Source organism: Epinephelus moara, chromosome 19 (assembly GCF_006386435.1).
Source record: "Epinephelus moara isolate mb chromosome 19, YSFRI_EMoa_1.0, whole genome shotgun sequence".
Classification (NCBI taxonomy): domain Eukaryota; kingdom Metazoa; phylum Chordata; class Actinopteri; order Perciformes; family Serranidae; genus Epinephelus; species Epinephelus moara.
In genome coordinates, this window is record NC_065524.1 from 21,305,625 (window position 1) to 21,324,410 (window position 18,786).

An 18,786-nucleotide genomic window follows, 5' to 3' on the forward strand; every position below is an offset into this window, starting at 1 on the left:
TTTCTTGTAGAGATGTAGTTATTAGTGTGAGTTAGTTTAATCTACATTTTGCCAACAGATCAGTGCATGTATAAAGTAAAGTATTAGGTTCAGTGGTAGGTTTAAAGATTTGCAGCATCAGAAATGTGGACTGAAATGCAGAAGATCCTGACTCATTTTAACAGAAACACATCAAAAGATGGATCAATTATAGTACATAAAATGTTTGTGGCGAGTAGGACCTCACAAATTCACATTTAAGACTTGTAAAAAGAGACGACTGGTTGCTCTGTACAATCAAACGTAGATGAGAACCTTATGTCTGGTGCTCATGGAAAGGGGAAATAACAGGATACACAGGAATGCAATCCAGGCACTCCAAAAATATATCAACAAGAAAGGAAATATTAAAAAGCCTTTATTGTTGAAGCTAAATCATTTAAAGAGCCGACATGTTTCGACCACTGTAGGTCTTCGCCAGACCTTAAAAATGTTTAAAGCCCTGACAAAGACAGAATTAAAAACAGTTTTTAAAGCCCTGACAAAGACCTACAGTGGTCGAAACATGTTGGTTCTTTCAATGAACCACTGTAATAAAGGCTCTTTAATATTTCCTTCGTCGTTGATATATTTTTGCAGTTCCAGATTGCCATCCTGTGTATTCAATCAAAGATTATTTAATGACTTTTCAGACCCTATATTTATAAAACTGAATTGAAGACATTTTAAGGCTTTTTAAGGACCTGCAGACACTCTGTGCACAACACGCCAGATACATGTACACACTACCAGGGAAACTAGCGCAGTCTTACAGGGCCTGCCTGGGTTTGCTTGCGTTCCCAATGAGCTGAGACCACAGAGAATATTGTCTGTAGGATCGACTCCAACTCCACGTCTGCCAGGATTTTGTGTGCAGGAACGCACGGCCACTAGCCACAGTTATGTGTATACAGTATGCATGTGCGTGCATGTCCCCTCACTAGTGTCTGTACGAGTACTTGGGCACAGTTGTGTACATTTGTATGCGTGTGTGTGTGTGTGTGTGTGTATGCGTAGGAGTGTGACCTGCAGCTGTGATGTGGATCACTAGTATCCACTGCTGTGAATGAGAAGGATAAATAATCCAAGGTGCTCTCTGTTAGCTGTTTGATATTGAAGCCAAATGCATGTGAACAGAGCACAGAGCAGAGTGGTCCCACAGCAGGCCCAATTTGCCAGCATTCAAAGCGGCTTGACCCCAACCACCTGACATGAATGCAATCATTCAGCGAGACCGGAGAACATTGGGTCTCCCAAGAGGCTGGTAGTTTTCCTCCGTCCAGATTTCAGAGCTGCTGCACAGACCTCAGACTACACTGCCAATGCATCAGCAGATAGACATAGTGACAGTGACCCCCCTGGAAACAATCAAGCACTGACATCCAGTCTAATCAAGGGTAAGCCCGCTGAATCAGCTGTACGACAGAGATGGTGTGACTCATGGAACAGACGTGATGGAATGAGAGGGAAGGTGAAAGGAAAAATTGGAACAAAAGATTTTGGTTTGGATAGCTGTTGGAGAATGAAAGACATTCCCTCACAGACACTCTGGATGTTGGCTTGTGCGTGTGTCTGCTAGCTGTGTGGGTTCTGTTGCACTTGTGTTTATTCTGTTATCCAGTGTGTTTGTGTAAGCCAGCTCCTGTTCTCGTGGTGGTACATCGTAGGCCCCAGCAGGGAGAGTGTGAATGCTGTGGATCACCTCCTCGCCTTTTTCGCTCTCCACTCGTCTTAGAACCTGGTGCTCTCATGTTTCAGCATGCGGATGTTGGTAAGAGTCCCGCTGCCCCTGTGGTGGTACCCGTAAGCCTGGCGCTGCCCCTCCAGTCACCGAGCGCTGCTGCCTGCCGACGACATGCTGCTGCTGGGACTGGAGCTGCCCGAGCCCCGGTCTTCAAAAACACTGATCTCTAGCTGAGGACATGGCGAATGTCAAGGATCATCGTGATGAAGACAGTATTAAAATACAGGGTTGAAAATGTACTGGCAGATCTTTAGGCAGTACAACTCAACAATGTCCAACAACAGCCAAGTTCCTGGATTGCTGACACTGCATTTTTCATCTCAAAGTGTTGTTACGTTAAAGTGGTGGTGCATAACCTAAACAACTGATTTACTCATGAAATCAAAGTGGCTTGACGTGAATGATTGCAAAATTCAGCTAAAACTCCCAAGAACTCACAGTTTGTGTGTGTCTGCTGCTTTCCTCCCTCTGCATTCCAGGTTTCCTGTTGCTCTCTCACTGGTTACCAAGGGTGGGTGTAAGTCACATATGTGCAAGTCAGAAGTCTTAACCTTAAAGTCACGGTGGTGAGAAGTCAAAATGAGTCCCTGCTATAAGTCAAGGAAGTTATAAGAAACTGTAATGATGTGGTCAAACGTTAGCTTTCTGGTTAATATGTAACTTAGCTCGGAAGACATATTCATGCAACTTTATTTGTGGGTTTTATAGTGACAGGTAAGGTGGTGAAGTTGGATGTTGTGGTGGTTGTGTCGCTGATTTTTCATCTGCAGAACTTTCATACGGCGGCCCTTTTTTTACTTCGTCATTGACAACATAACACCATCCAAATTTTATTATATTTGGATTAGCCCCTTCTATGACAGCTGTCTCGTGTGTTGGCCTCTGCTAGTCTGCCACGTCCCAGTAGGTTGCCAGGTTTGCTCGTATTACAATAGAAATTGCCAAATCATGTTTCAAAAACAAAATGTAACTTCTCAAAGTCTAGAAAAATACAAACATTTATTTTAAAGAAGTCAGGTCGTTTATCAAGTCACGTTTACCAAAATAAGTCAAGTCTTTTGTCAGTGTTAGTAAAGCCTCAAGTCCTCAAATTTGCAACTTAAGTCTGACTTGAGTCCTTCACGTCTGTTGGATACTGCACATCTCCTGTCTCAGACTCGTCTCCGAGGTGCTCCGAATACAATTGTTTGAGGTCTGCAGAATCTGAAACAGCTCATGACAAGGTGAAGATACCACTCAAACTAGATGTGTTAATTGGCCGGCTGGTATCAGACAGAACTGTCAACTCATTACACTCCGCCTCCATCTTCAGTCCGACACTGCGTCCACTCTAAGAGATGTGAGTGGAATTCAATTTTCCCTAACCAATGACTGTAGGCCAATGTGTCCGTCTGAATCTAACGCGTTTTAAACCAACACTGAGGCACAGCCATGCCAGCATACCAGTTTTACCAGGGTTTTAAGAGTGGAGCAGAGCAAAGCAAAAACAAACTGCAATGTTGGGCGATATTGAGAAGACGAGTCAATTTAGAACAGCCTCAATAGCAGCGTCTGTCTTGTCTACAGTGCTTGCATTGTTGTTATTACTCTTCATTGGTTCAGGTGCACTGCTTGATCACACCTGACAACAGCGTTAAGGCCTTTGCACACTGACTCCATTTTTTTTGTCTGAAATTGTCGCATGTCCAAAATAAATACGACCTCACATTGTGTCAATTACGTCAGAAACTTTCGTCCGTCATAAACATTTTCGGAACAGGTTCGATTTTCTGCATTTTTTCGCATATATCAGAAGGCTTTAGAGATGTTTGACCAAGAATCAGTATAGACAATGTGGAGGGGGGACACAGCTGTGACAAGACAGGGGAACAGGGCGCACAGAATCATTTCACAACTCAGATAGCTCTTGTTCAACAGGTTTCTCATTTTTTTTCGGACAGTGGATAGAAAAAATGCATCTGGAAAAAAAACGGACTCAGTGTGCAAAGGCCTTTACTCCCACCGGTTGCACTGATTGGCTAATTAAGTTCCCCCGCGGCGCTCACTGGTCGTTCTTTGTTTTAACTTAGAAACCGCTGTTTGTGTCACTAAGTCAGATGAATCAGTCAACCCAAAGTCAGTGGAGCAGGTGAATTCAAAGGTCTGGACCCCAGCAAGTGGATTTGCCCTTTTGAGTTTAAAAAATTGTGATCTCAAAGTAATAAGGGTGAGACACATACTGTGCTGTTCTTTGGGAGAATGAGGTCTCTAACAAGCCTTCACAAACAGAGAACATATTGTATAGGGGTGTATTGACTAATAAGTGTTGGTAATAGGTTGGCCCTGTGACTTGGAGCCTGTTCTTTGAGCCTGTCTGGGGCCAGGTCTGTGTGATGGTCTACTGGACACATTCTCTCTCTCCCTTTGCCTTTTAACTACATGAGGAGCTGTGCTGGGATCTCTCCGACTGACACAGAGAGACACACATCTGGCCACTTCTGAAAACTGTAAAAGAATATACGATGAGCCTTGTGAGGAGCTGGAAACACTTGAAAAGATTGTGATAGAGCACCTTATTTTGGGACGATAAAACAGAACAAGATGGCCTGAGCAGACCAAACACAATGTCACAAGCGTGTACACACCTTAGGGTGCTAATTCATCACATCACCCTGTTACTTTTTCACCTTTTCTTATCAAAGGACATTTGACGGAGCACGCATGCTTTTTTCAGCCCTGTCCCGCTTCAGATTTACTCCTGGGAATGACAGTTGGCCATTGAATGGCTACTCTGCAGCAGCTGGAGTTTAAGTGCCTTGTTCAAGGGCACCTTGATGGTAATATATGAGGAAGAGGAGGTATTACTTTTTCATTTATCCAACCCAGATGTTTCTAGCAGTTCCAGTGATTCTAACTGGTGACTTTCCCCTCATGAAGCCTAGTTTCTGCAACCTCAAAACTACTGCCACATCCTCTCAGTCTGTTATATGTCCCATTTGGGACTTTATCCTCTATTTGTTATGCACTCAAAGCAGCAGACAAGCAAAGGATACAACCCTCATTCCTCTCTCTATGGGGTCTGTGAGCAGCAGACCTCTAGGAGCGTAGATCTTCTCATTCTGCTCCTGGATGTACCCTGATATCTTCTTCAGCACCTGGAGTAAACAGGGGGGGCAGAGAGAGGTTAGAGAAGGACAGAGGTACATTTGGAGGTAATCCATATTTGATTAGAAACATTGGAGGCATAATGAAAACCTAAAAACACAAGTACAACATGTGATCTAGCAGAAAAAAATCTAAACAGACATTCCAACTGGGGATCCATTACCTGCATATTACTTTTCAAAGTGCACATTGTGTTACAGGTAATAAAAATGTGCCTAAAAGAGGCTGAACAAGGGCAGGGCTGCGGCAACTTTAACCTCCTCCTGTGCTGTCTTGGGTGGAAAAAATGAAAAATGGAAGAAATGAGTTTGCAGTCCTTCTGCGCATAGTTAGCATACGGCATATGATACTGACTCTCTCGAGTCATTGCCCGTCTTTATTTTTCCTGAACATTATAATCTAAACTCAAAGTAATTCCATTATGCTCTAAGTACGGCAGTTATTTTCATACATAGTTCCAAGCCACTCATGTCAAGCAAGGCTGTATGAATTGAATTACTAAAATTGAGGAGCATGAGCTTTTCTCTTTTTGAAGTTTTCCATTTGGAAGCTTTAGTTCCTAATTCCAAAGATGGCTCTCTCAGGCTAAATGTCATGCCTTGGTTAACTGTCGGGGCAATTTGGAAACACTCTAAAATATGAGGTGGACAGTTTATTTGGATTGCATTGGCACTGGACTTATTTCTCAGTTTTGCAAGTGAGTATTGCATCAAATGTGCTAAAAACCACAGAGCAGCAGTGGAGTGAAGCTGAGCACTACATTCAGACCATGTCTTGGCACACCAAATTCAAAGAAGCATGCCTGTAAAGATTCTCCTACGCACTGCAACTACAAACAAAGTTTGCCCTGGAGACTAGGAGAGTGTTTACAAGAGCCTCAGCACTGTGATAGAGTCCCATGTTGCTGCTGATAGCAACCAAATGACTGTTGACTGATGCGCAGTGATGCTAAATGGACAGATATTAGCTAAAGTGGCATCATTAGAGCAGCTTATTCAGCCTCAGCTATGCCTCTGTGGACACCAACAATGCTGATGTGCCATGCTCCTCCGAAACTCTGTCTAACCATGTCAATCAGCTAAACCATGCTCCACTGATCCTCATGTACACTGAGAGAGCTTTCACAACTCCTACAAAGGAGCCACGGTCTTTAGCACATCTGTGTGTCTGTACTAAAACAACAGACATTTGTATAACTCGAAGAAAAAAAATGACTGTATTACTGTATATTAGAGGGAAACAATGGTAAAATACAACTTTGGTCTAATTTTTATGGCTTTAGCATCCGTTTCAAGGCACCAATTTAAAGGTTCAGTTCGCAACTCTGGAGGAAGATAGTTGATTATTTAATCTCATTCCCAGGTCATCAAATGCTAATGACTTTGGGTTGGTAGTCGATTGAACCACCAGCCCAAAGCTTCGGTATGTGACGACCTGGGACTAAGACTCAACAATCAGCTATCTTTCTCTAGGATTACATAATGATCCTTTAACTGCTGAGATTTTGGAACACATGGACATTGCTAAAATGAAGTTCAATCAGGTGAGAAACAGGAGCAGTCAGAAATTCAGACAAGTTGCAAAGAAGCAAACAGTTTAGCCATACTATTTTCATCTTTATCAGGATGTAAAACCAAAATTGACTGCACCCGTAAGTCTGGCCAACCTACAGGTTTGTTTAAAATCTGTATGATTGTTTGTGCACTTGTGTTTCTTTCCCAGTCAGACTGCTTTTTAGCAATTAATTGTTAAAGGTCTAGTGTGTAGGATTTAGTGGCATCTAGTGGTGAGGTTGCAGAGTGCAATCAACTGAAACTTCTCGTGTGCCAAGCGTGTAGGAGAAGTATGATGGCCGATGCGAAAACACAAATGACCCTATCTAGAGTCATTGTTTAGTTTGTCCATTCTGGGCTTCTGTAAAAACATCATGGCAACTCCATGGAGGAGGACCCGCTCTGCCTGTAGATATGATCGTCTCATTCTAAGGTACTGAAAACCAAGCAGCAACCTCCGAGCCTGAAAATGAAGCTAACATGTTTATTGCTAGGCCACTTGAGGCTGGCTCCAATACAGAATAGAGCCACGTACACCCCTATATTAAAATGCCCAACTTTACAGCAGAAATAAACATGTTTGCAGCCTGGTAAATAAAACAGTTTTGGTCTCTATAGCTAATTTTTCTCATCATGACAACTGAAGGGGGGTGAATTTTTATATAACTCACCCATTGACATTTAATTAAGGCCCAAAGTTATGCATATCTAAGGGTGGTGCTGTTGCTACAGTCTATGAGTCACTCATTCACAACTCCACCCTCTCACCCTCTCATTTCTAGCTCTAAAAAACCCAAGATGAAAACGGCCTAAATGCTGAACTTGAGGTTTTATAAATGTACAAACCAAAAAGGTGACATCACCGTAGCTTCGTCCATTATTTCATATTGTGATGAAAACACAACAATTCTTAGTTCCAGGTGATTAAAAACAAATTACAATATAGTTATGGATATTATATTCCATTTCTGCCAATATATCCTCCTAAATCTTACACACTGGACCTTTACAACCACAAAAAATAGGGTCCAAGTCACATGCTACAATTATCCTTTGAAGTATGCTGTGTTGGGATGTAACACTTTTGTGTCTGATTTATTGAACATGACAGATTCACTTCCTCTTTTGTAAGTTAACTAAAGGTCACTGCAGCACTCAGCCTTGAGAGATTAAAACAATAGAGGGTGCAGAGCAACACACTGAGCAGCACTCCTCTGGGATGTCAAAGGCCTGTTACAGCTGCAGGCACAGCTGCTAATATAGTGACCCCTGCTAGTGGAGACTAAACCACAGAAGAATACTTCTCTCTGTCTCCCACTGGAAGGAGAAGAATAAGAAGAGACTTTCGCAATGAAATGTCTGGAAAATGTTACGATCGGGGAGCCAACAAGACATGAAATTCCTCCGTTAAGCCGTTTACGAAGCCATCAAAAGGCAGTGGTTTGCTCCACTGTGCTGCTTTAAATCAGTCAGATCTATGTCAAGAACACCTAATCAGAAAGCAATCAATATTGGGCTTGGAACAATGACAGTATCTCCACAAACACAATACAATCTGTGTCTTTTGTTATAAACTCCATCAAAGAGTATGACGCACCACAGAGGAGAAGAAGAAGAGGCACACAGAGCCCTGACTAATAGGTTTACTGTGGTCCAGGGAAAAGGCTGATCCTTTCACTGCTAGCGAGCTCTCAGGGCAGCTCAGTCCTCTTCAGCGCAACAGTATGACAGTCAAGTGTACAAGCTGTGCCGCCGTTGCACTGGCATGTCTGTGACAGCCCTGAAAAGCTTTGCGAATGTGTGTGTGCATCGCCTAAGAAGCAAAGGTGTCACAGTCTGTTTCACTTGCATGCCACGAGTGTGTATCCCTCTGCTAGAATGAAAGTTGTTTATGTCACCGGTGCGATATAAAGGGAAATGTGTGTATACATGTGTCTGAGTCAGTCCCATATGTGCAGGCACATTCTTGTGAATAACAGAGGAAGAGAAGTCAGAGATGGAGGGCACATAGTATGTGTGAGGGAAGCTTTATGAATGCTTGTGCGCACATGGATTTGTTCTGACATGCTGGGAGCAATCAGTATCCTTTGATAGGGTGAGATGCCAGCATCCAGGGTTTCAATGAATCTGCACACTGATCCACGCTCACTGGTGTGTGGCCTCTTTATCAGCATACACACACATATGCGCACAAACAGCATCAACTTGGGTGGGTTATATTTGATCATCGTCACTCGTAAACGTCATTCAGCCAAGATGATGAAGTTAAACAAGTGAATAAACAACTCTCCTGTGGGGCCGATAGCATCTCAGCGTCCCAATGGAGCAGCACCCAGCTGACAGGGAGATGAAAGGAGCCTCAGAACAGGCCGTCTGTGCATGGCTTCAACACAGCAATAAGTCCTTTTGTGCTTCTTGGTCAAGCTCCCAGTACCTCTGTACTGCTTTGATAAAGAAATGTTTACAAAACGCAACAAGACCAGGAAGATGAATGTCGTGGGTGACAGAGATCAGAACACAGAGGCATGCTGGGACTTCACACCACTCAAGTTTCATCTGAAACAGCGGCGGTACCCACACAGTCACAACAGAATTAATCAAACTCACTTTGTATGCGTCTCTATATGTGTTTGTGTTATGCATGCATGTACTGTTCCATCTTGATAAGCTGTGACACAGCGGTGTGGAGTTTTAATCACCTGTCCGTTGTCAAGATGGATGTCTTGGTTGTGTTGGAGGTGAATGCCATGTTACAGCTGGTGTGCAATGCCTTGCCCAGCAGCACACAGGTGCCGGCTTTGGGGCAGGATTAACAAACTAGTGGATGGACAGCTGTGCAGGAGTGAATCAGATCTTATCTCCTGTTTTTTGGCTCTGCTGCCCTGTGTGAGTGGGTGTAAATAACCTCAGAGGGGCATAGTGCACCAGAACACACAACTGGATGGTTATGTGCTTGACAGAGAGCTGGCTTCCATAAAAATATCGCAGTAAATAAATCTTGTGGATGGGCAGTGGAGTGTAAATTAACCAGCTGGAAATGAAGAAGGTTGAGCTGCGATATTCCTGCAATGATGCACAGGATCAGGAGGATCACAGTCCATTCAACTGCCTTCATATCTTCAATATTTCAATATCAGAATGATTCAGTGTTTGAATATTTATCATGGCAGCACAGTGAGCTCTGGTGTGAGTATCATCCAGGTGTTTCAGTGTCCTCTCTACACATGCATATTTGCACATTATTCAATAGGATAGGATCAGTAAATTGCCTATGGGTGTCTATATGTATTAGTTGTGTGAAAGACGAGGTGTTGCTCAATGATCAACTTTTCTATACAGGGTCACAGTCAATTAGCTGTCATCATTGCATAGATAAAACCCTTCTGTGTAGGTAAATGTGCTTTCTGTTACACTAGTGGTCATTTTATGTGCTTGGATTTCAGTGTGCACAGGTGTATTACCTTCTCATAGCGTGTCTCCATGCAGAGGAACACCATATAAGCTGTTGCACAAGCCAAACATCCTTCCAGGTACGACTGACCTCCGATTTTTTCGGCCTCCACATAGTAAGAGTTCAGGGTCTTCACCGTCTCCTCGAGCAAGGTTCGCTCAATCTACTTACAAACACACAGATAAAAAATACCAAGGTAGAGATATGGAGGCATGCACACACCATTAGGACTGAGAAAGTGAAAAGAGTTTTGGCATAGCTGTGGGAGCAAGCTGTTCAGCTGTAAAACAGCCTGCCAAACATACCAGTTGCATTCTGCTCAACCCAAAGTACTCCTACTTTGTCGAATAATTTATCAACACACCTCAGTTGAAGAATAAGAAGGAACTTGAGGCTAAAATGGAAAAGTACTTAAAAATGTGACTGCAATGTGCTGTGTTTGAGCATCTGACAGGGAACATTTACACTGCAGTGATTAAAAAAATGTTTATTAATGTTCCCTTTGCACTGACTCCCTCTGTGTTTCTCTCTGTTTATGTTTCTTACTTACTCTGTGTATGCGGACTGTCTACTTCTGATGCTAATTGCTAGACAAATCTACAGTAAAACCCCAACATAATAGCATTCACAAATGCTAATACTGCAAGATGAAAAGAGCAAATAAACAGCACTTTCTCTCCCAGTGCCCACAGTAAGTGTTAAGTGTGAAAATGTTTCTTGTACGCAGACACCAAAGATTTTTAACAAGTTGTTACACTTATTCTGCTTTTTTCTGCCGAGTTAGTAATGCAGGATATTAGAGGTCATGCTGCAAAAGTTTGTATGCCTTTGTGGATGGGGCGGAAAGACTTACAAGTTAATGCACAAGCCGATATCCATCATTCACATGTGTTCTGTCATCCAGGATGCTTAATCTCATTAAGTTATATTAAGCCATCAGTCTCTCGGTGGTGGAGAGTGTGGGTGTTGTTTCAGGTGAGTTGGGCTTTTGCCAACATTTATTATTATTTATTATGGATGTGTGTATGTGAGTGTGTGTTTGTGCTCACCCTGTTGTCGAGCTCTGAGGGGAACTTGGTCTGGAAGCGGCAGACGGTTCCTTCGCTGTAGTCTCTCTGCACAAACACCTTTGTTACCAGCGACGCACTGTGCCTCAGCTCCTGAAGGTTATGAAACTGAGCAGTTACACAACAGGGAAAAGCACAAGTTAATTATATTCATGCAGGTACAAGAGTAGCAGAAGCCTGTACTACAGAGCAAGGTCAACATACCTGGGGTATCTTTTGGTTATGGCTTCATTAACCCTGACAGTGACCGTCTGGATAACTGGTAACATGAAGCTGGTTTTCAACTATTTCAGTCAACCCTGTTTTCCTTTCCAGCCACGAGCATGTTAATGTGAAAGAGGCAGGGTTGTTGATTACAAGCGACATCATCAGAACCATTAATGGAGCACTTTATTTGATATGGGAACGTTGTGTTTTAGGGACAGCAAAAACTTGACTGAAATATAGAGTATTTTTTCTATTTAATTGACTGTTTCTACTATGTCAGGAAGGAAAATTGGTTTTTCACTGATGAGGTCGAGCCGATCGAAAGGTTGCATTCACAGGAGCTAATTAAAAGTGTGTGGATTTTTCTAATAGAGGACAATTTTTCTTTTCATCCCAGTTATCAGCACACAGGTGTCTCATATTATTCTGAGCTGCAGTGATGAAATCAGAGTGAAAAGCATCTACACTGTCAGGTATCACTGTGGGGATAGAATAAAAGCTGCACAGTTAAAATGCAGCTAAAATCATCACTGTATGAACTGTGTCATACTCTCCATCTGTTAGAAGTTCTGTTTTAAAAAGACAGTGGAAACAGAAAGCCTGGAACAATATAATGATTCCGCTAACTAAACTATAAAATAGGCCACACTGGGCTTTTATTCATGTCTAGATTCTCTGTTTTTTTCTGATTGGTCAGAGGTCAGGGTGTTGACAGGTTGTGATCCGAGTCTCTGAAGTTAGCCTGCTCCGGAGCAGGTTTGCAGAAGTTACTATGGTGATTTATTCCTGTAAAAAGTGAATCAGCCCCATAGTTTTGAAAATCCAGGGTTAACTATGAAGTTAACTCTCTAATTGAAAACCAAATTTTTCCACCTCAGAAATATAGCTACAGTACGACCATTTCTAAATAATAAAAGATGCTGAGATATTGATTCATGCCCCTTATTTCAAGCCAACTCAACTACTGTAACGCACTTTTTACTGGCCTCCCAAAAACACCACTGAGAGATGTCAGCTCAGCTGCTCTGCACTGACTTCCTGTTACTTTTAGAATTGATTTTAAGCTCCTCCTCCTCCTTGTGTACAAAGCCCTACATGGGCTTGGACCGAGCTACATTACTAACTCCCTTGTTAACTATTTGACTCCGAGAACACTGCGATCATCTGCTGCTGGTTTATTGGAGGTTCCCAGCAACAGCCAGAAGAAGATCGGGGATGCAACCTTTGTCAAGCACACCCAAAAGCTATGGAACACACTACCTATAGATATCAGGGAAGCTAGCTCACAAAATATTTCTAAAAGAAAGCTAAAAATGTATCTGTTCACTTTAGCCTTTAACTGGCTCTGACGTTCCTGATGCAGGTCTGAAACGCTTTCTTTTAAGACTTTTACTTTATATTTATGCTTCATGCTGCTGCAACTCTTTTAAAATCTTGCTTGATTTTATGATTTATAGTTTTACAACTCTATGATTTTATGAATGGGTTCTGTTTTATGTTCCATTATGTCATTAGATCTGGTGCTACTGTGGCTCCACATCAGATACAGTGATCTCAATTTTCCTAACAGAAAATTCCAGTCCGACCAAAAACCATCTCACAACATAAAGTTATCCAATATTTCCTGCTGGTTTTGAGTTGTAATTTTACGGGACAACACAGGTGCACCAGGGCTCCTCAGTGAGATAATGGTACTCTGTTGCTACGTCAACAGCAGGTGTAGATAGCACTCTTATACATTCCTCCAGCATCAACAGGCCGATTGCAGTAATAACAAACACTTTGAAAGACACCCCTTTACAGCACTTTGGTGCTGAGTGGTGTGTTTTACACCCAAACAGTCATTTCCCAAGCAAGTGGGCCAGTGTAACTTGCCCCCTGCTGATCTAAATTACTCCTCGAGAGGATGGTAATTAGAGATACAGTAGGAGTGTAAAGGGGGGGGGGGGGGGGGGGCGAGAGAAACAGGGAGAGAGGAAAGCATTCATTTCAGTGCCTCAAATAATTTTACATAAACNGGGGGGGGGGGGGGGGGTGGGGAGGGGTGGGGAGGGGGGGGGGGGGGGGGGGGCGAGAGAAACAGGGAGAGAGGAAAGCATTCATTTCAGTGCCTCAAATAATTTTACATAAACTCCATATTTCACAGAATTTGTGCAGTTGTTGTCTTATTATAGTCACTATATTTTAATCTATGGATATCACAGTCATAGTGTGGCGAGCTACTGCAGTGTTGTTTTAATTGAAAGCAAGCAGAGTCTCTGTTTATGAGGTTACCTGCATGTATGAGCCCAAGAGAGTCATTTCCAAGTAAGCAGACACAGTACAGTGCCAGCCTTTCATCTCTATATACAGGGAATATCACTCACAACCAAGAATAGCATCCAAGCTGCTATTTCCGTCAGCCAAAAGCCAAAATCATCTCGCAGCCACTAGATCTTTCTGTCTGCCAGAGCTTTTAATATCCGTCTTTTTTGCCTTCACCGTCTCTCTAACACTGGACCCCCCCTCCTCCCCCTCCTCCTCCTCTCCACGCTATCTTTGGGCCATCATGATGAACAACAAGTCACTCTATTAATAGAAGCAATTATCAGCACACGATTGAGAATCATTTATCCAAGTGAGGATCGGTTGGCTGAGAGTTAGATTCATGAAGATTACAGGTTCTTTGTTCGTGACTGTAAGAGTGCGTGTGGGTGCATGTATGTGCGTTGGTTTTTCACATGGAAGTATGTGTGTCAGTGGCAAAACCACAGGGGACAATGCTCTTTGAAGAATAGGGATCTGCCTTCAAATTTTGACTGGAGGGTTTAAACTTGTTTACTGCAAACAGAAACTAGCAGTAAATACTAAGTTTCCAAAGTAAGAGTTTTGGTGCCAGATTTAAACTTCATGTGCCCAATTTTGTGGATTTTAATGCTTCAGGTATAGAAAGAAAGAAAGAAAAAGAGGACGGACAGAAAGAAAGAGATTAAATACACTGGAAGAAAGACATGAGGAGGCATATGGAAATAACTAAGGTAACGAAAGCGGGAAATTAATAAATATTTGAGGAAAGATGTGAGGAAAAAAGTAAAGACAGAAGGAACTAAGGAAAGAGAGGAAGAAAGAAGAAAGGGCACAGACGTTTTAGTTGTCAGGAGTCCAGACCAGAGAGAGTGAAACTCGCCAGCTCGCCTTGAACTGTCACATGCACTGCATTCAGGCCAGTGGGACATCACGGTGTGTTTTGGCTCGTTGGTGACCTACTGACCCCTGTCTTACATCTCTGTGCTACATGTAGCTCGCAGCTGAGCAAAGCAGGCAGGAGTCATGTGTCTCTGTGACAGCCAGTCAGACACCGAGTCTATTTATTTGTCCAAACACAGGATCTCGGAGGACATCTCTCCCACCACTCCCCTGATTTTAATGTACTTGGAAACTTGTGTTCCACAGTTTAGAACTGATTAGTCTGAATTAAGGAGATGTCGTGGCTGAAGGTCAAAACTGATGCATCTTACAAAGTGTTGTGGCAGCCAGTGCTTTTTGCGTCACTTCACGTCAGGTTCTGATTGGGTGGTTTGTGGATGTGAGCCGTTCTGCAGCAGCAGTCACTTTGTGGGAATTTGGCCCTAAATTTGGAACTTCCTGCCAATCAAATATGAACTTCTGTGCTGCTTAAAGGAACACTTTGCCCACAAAAGGATCATTTGTATAACAGTTAGTACTCACCCTGTGTTACGCTGAATTTGTGAAGAGAGCTTAGTTTTTCTTGCATGTCTCCAGGGTGAACGAAGAATCCAAAAACTGAAAACATTCTTGATGAATTGGAGTAAAAGGGGGACCACGTTTAACAACAGCAAAACTATATCTTCCACATACAAGTAGCACACCTGGACAAGCATGTGCGTTTGAACTCTGCTTGTGCATTGCCTCGAGCAGAGTTCAAATGCATGCAATTGCCTAAGTGACTGTTCATGCGGAAGTGTTTTTATTTATTTCTTTAACCTTTATTTAGCCAGGAAGTCCTATTGAAATTGAAGAGACCTGGCCATGGGAGCAGCCAATCAAAACACATTTAAAATGCAACAAACACAACATATAATGCAAAAATGAAAATGGCGTTTCCCCAGATCTGTTAAAACATGGGGGAGCCTACATTAAAAGATAGTAGATTTAGATTTAGATAGTAACGCTGTAGTGAAAATGCATGTGCAAGTGTGAGCAAGTACTGAGCACACCACTGGATAAATGAGACGTGGATTATACTGCACGAGTTGTGTAAGAGTTTGTAGTTTTGCTGTTGTTAAACACGGCCCCCATTTACTTCAATTCGTCAAGAAATTTCTCAGTTTCTGGACTCCTCTTTCACCATGGAGGCATGTGAGAAAAACAAAGTCTTCATGAATTCAACACAACACAGGGAGAGTAACTGACATACAAATTATCGTTTTGTGTGTGAAGTATTCCTTTAATGTAAACCGACCTCACCCTGACAAACCAGGAAGCTTGTGGCCTCTTTAAAGTTACTCACAACCACCAAAGTTCTCCAACAGTTATCGTGCTTTGATACTAAAGGAACTTCATGAAATATTTCTTCAGTCACGTGGTGTTGATGTTACCGACAGAGCGGTCTTGTCTGTGTCCATTTAAGCCCTCAAGATAAATGTTTTCTGTTGGCAGAGTGCTGATGTTTACTTTCCTGCGTGGGAGATCGGGGTTCAAATCCAGTCTATTACTGTGTCTAAATATAGCACGCGAGCAGACAGCAATGTTAAAATGTCATAGTGATCACACAGGACTCTATTAAGAAGCTCGGCATCATGCGGCACCATCTGACTCCTTCCGCCCACACATCTGTTACTTTTAGTTTGGTTTATGTTTGTTTGCACATTGATTAAATGCAGAAGTGAAGTAAAGAGTGAAAATAAGTTAAAGGAGGAGGATTTAACACCAGTTAAGCAGCTTGTAAAAACATATTGCAAAAGCAAACAAAAGATAGAAATAAATGAACAAAACAGCAGAACATGTACAAAGATTATGCATTCCATATTTTATGAGTGGATAGAGTCACTGGCTGAAGAACCAAAGAACTCTACGTCAATCTAAACCTGAAGTAAAGGATGACACATGATGCATAAATGACCTCTCGTGACCAAGGATGTCGCTAAAATGAAAAAGACCACTTTAACATATTTTCTTTGTCAGTCCTCCTCTAATACCCTCCCCCATATCTGTTTCCTCCAGCTTGGATCTGTGAGTGTGCATTACGCTCATTGCCATGACATGTTTCATAGTTTAGTCACTTCGACTCAAGGAACACATAGCGACAGCACGGGTGAGTGCTGCCAGTGGGCAGACATCGCAAAGGGCACACACAATTACAGCACGCACAGTAAGTACACTCAAGAGTCAGACGTTTCTCATCTCAGAGCTCTTTTTTTCTTACTTTCAGCTCTCTCTTTTCATCTCCTCATAATATAACGGGTTTCCTGCCATTGGGAGCAGCATTTTTTCATGCTTGCTGCCAAGCCGGGCTAGCCAGGGGTCTATAAATCATTCAAGTTTAGACAGTGTTGACAAAACAGTTCAAATTTCCATGACATCTAGGTGGACGATCAGTGGCTCTGAAGCCAAAGCTGGAAGAGGAAATCTCTTTTGGATAAAAGTGGAGCATTGTTTCAGTAGAGAGCTGTGCCTCTGCCAGCCTCTGAGATGATTACTGTGCTTCCACACATTATTCGTCAACAGCGTAATACTCCAGCCAGGGCTAGCCTACAGACAGAGAGGAGGATCTGGCAGTAGTGGACTTAATGGATCCAAAGACCGTCCATGCAGCACAAACAATCTGCGGTACGAGCTGAGTGTTACTCAGTCACTTAACGTCGTCATCTGCTGACTTGGCATACAATAAATGTCATAGAATGAGTTCTAATATAATAAGAGACGGCGGCAGAGGCAGGTGGATAAAAGCACGGACAGGAAGTAAACTGTGCTGCTCGTCTCAAACTCAAATCACTGATGGTTACAAACTGCAGCAGCCTGTTCGTATTAAATATGCCATGGATAATTGATGGACCTTGGACATTAAATCTGTCCTGGTTTGCACACACACTGGATGTGTTTGTGTGCATCTACGTGGATGTGTGTGTGCGTGTAATTGATGGGACTTGGACAGGGATACTGGCAGACCACCAGAGGAAATCAGGGCCACTCTGCCAATATCTTGCAGACTCAGAGGGGGAAAAAAAACAAAACATAATCATGAATCCTGTCCAGCTTACTGTCCACTGCACCTTCACCTGCAGCACCATTAAACCTGAATTACAACTTCACTCACCCATAAACTGGACTTATCAATCACCCACATATACATATGAACACACACACATGCACAAATTACCTGCATGAGTGTAAGCTGGCTCAAACTTTCCAAGTAATGGCTGCCTCCTCTGGTGAGATCATTATTATGATAACTAAGGCAGCTATGTCTTCAGCATTATGGTGACATCACCAAGGACACCAAGGGGGAGAGGGGAAGATGTGCTGCTGGCCCGAGAGCTACCAGGCATTACTGAGGCTAAAAATACACCAAGCAAGCACTGTTGATGCTTTGTGGAGTAACTAGTTACGTGACACCGCCTGAACAATACAGTCTCTGTGCATCCTCTCGCTGTATAGAGCTGTCAATCATGTTGACTACATTGATTACAGGCATGAAGACAGCAGAGTATGGAAAGCTGATTCAATCTGCGGCTCATTGCAAATGCAAAGCCTTGTCAAGCCAATTTCAAAGTATGACAGTGGGGAAGACAGAGAGAGACTGTCCCTGTCCATGGTGCTGACTGCTCCATCATCATCACCACCACTCTCACCAGCCTCCACAGCTCTGACTGGATATTCTCCACCTGGCTGACACTGGATCTAGTTTCTTAGTGGAAAATGCATGAATATCTGGTTAAAAGAAAAGGAAAGGAAAACTCTGGGGATGTGTGAGCGTGATTACAGAGCTCAAAGTGTGATGAAAGAAAGTGAAATAGAAGCTCCTGGGTGAACAATATTCTTTACGTGACATGACTCCTGTTTCTCGACTTCACATTTACAATAAGCCAAATCCAGCAGGCTGATTTGACTCAATTAAGGCAACACTGACCACGGTGGATCACAGAAATCGGAGGCAAAGAAGCAACACATTCAGTTTACAAGACTGCAGTTCTCAACCTGCATTTCTCAGAAAAAAAACCGGAGGAACAGAATCATTTGTCGGGTTTTTCCTCATAAAATAAAAGAAAAAATGCAGCAGAGGAGCTGAATGTCTTACCTCTGTCGCCATGTTGCAGTGAGAGGGTGCAGGATCTGTCCCGTGCTGAAAACGACAACCGTTTGCTTGTGCTGTGCGGGACACCGCGACTATAGAGCGTTGGCAGGAAGACTAGGAGGCACGAGCGCGCGTGCATGTGCGAATGCGTGCAAGAGCGCGCACCCTGCGAGTGTTATCGCGGAATACGGGGGGAAAGTGGGGGTTATGGTAATTGCATGAGAATTTTTATTAATGCATAGAGCGAGAATAATTCGACCTAGATTCAGTCCTCAAGGTCAGGCTTTCAAAAGGCAAGTTAGTGATTT

At 42.9% G+C, this 18,786-nt stretch overlaps 1 protein-coding gene across 1 annotated transcript; it reads right to left on the reverse strand.

The window, feature by feature from the left end:
- Window positions 1-713: 713 nt before the first annotated feature.
- On the reverse strand, window positions 714-18,569 carry LOC126406896 (golgin subfamily A member 7B-like). The gene is made up of 5 exons (XM_050071454.1): window positions 18,482-18,569; window positions 10,960-11,085; window positions 9,921-10,073; window positions 4,795-4,896; window positions 714-1,932 (listed from the first exon to the last, which is right to left on the reverse strand). Exons 1-5 carry the CDS (start codon window positions 18,491-18,493, stop codon window positions 1,846-1,848), a joined length of 480 nt encoding a protein of 159 aa, XP_049927411.1. The 5' UTR covers window positions 18,494-18,569; the 3' UTR covers window positions 714-1,845.
- Window positions 18,570-18,786: the final 217 nt, after the last annotated feature.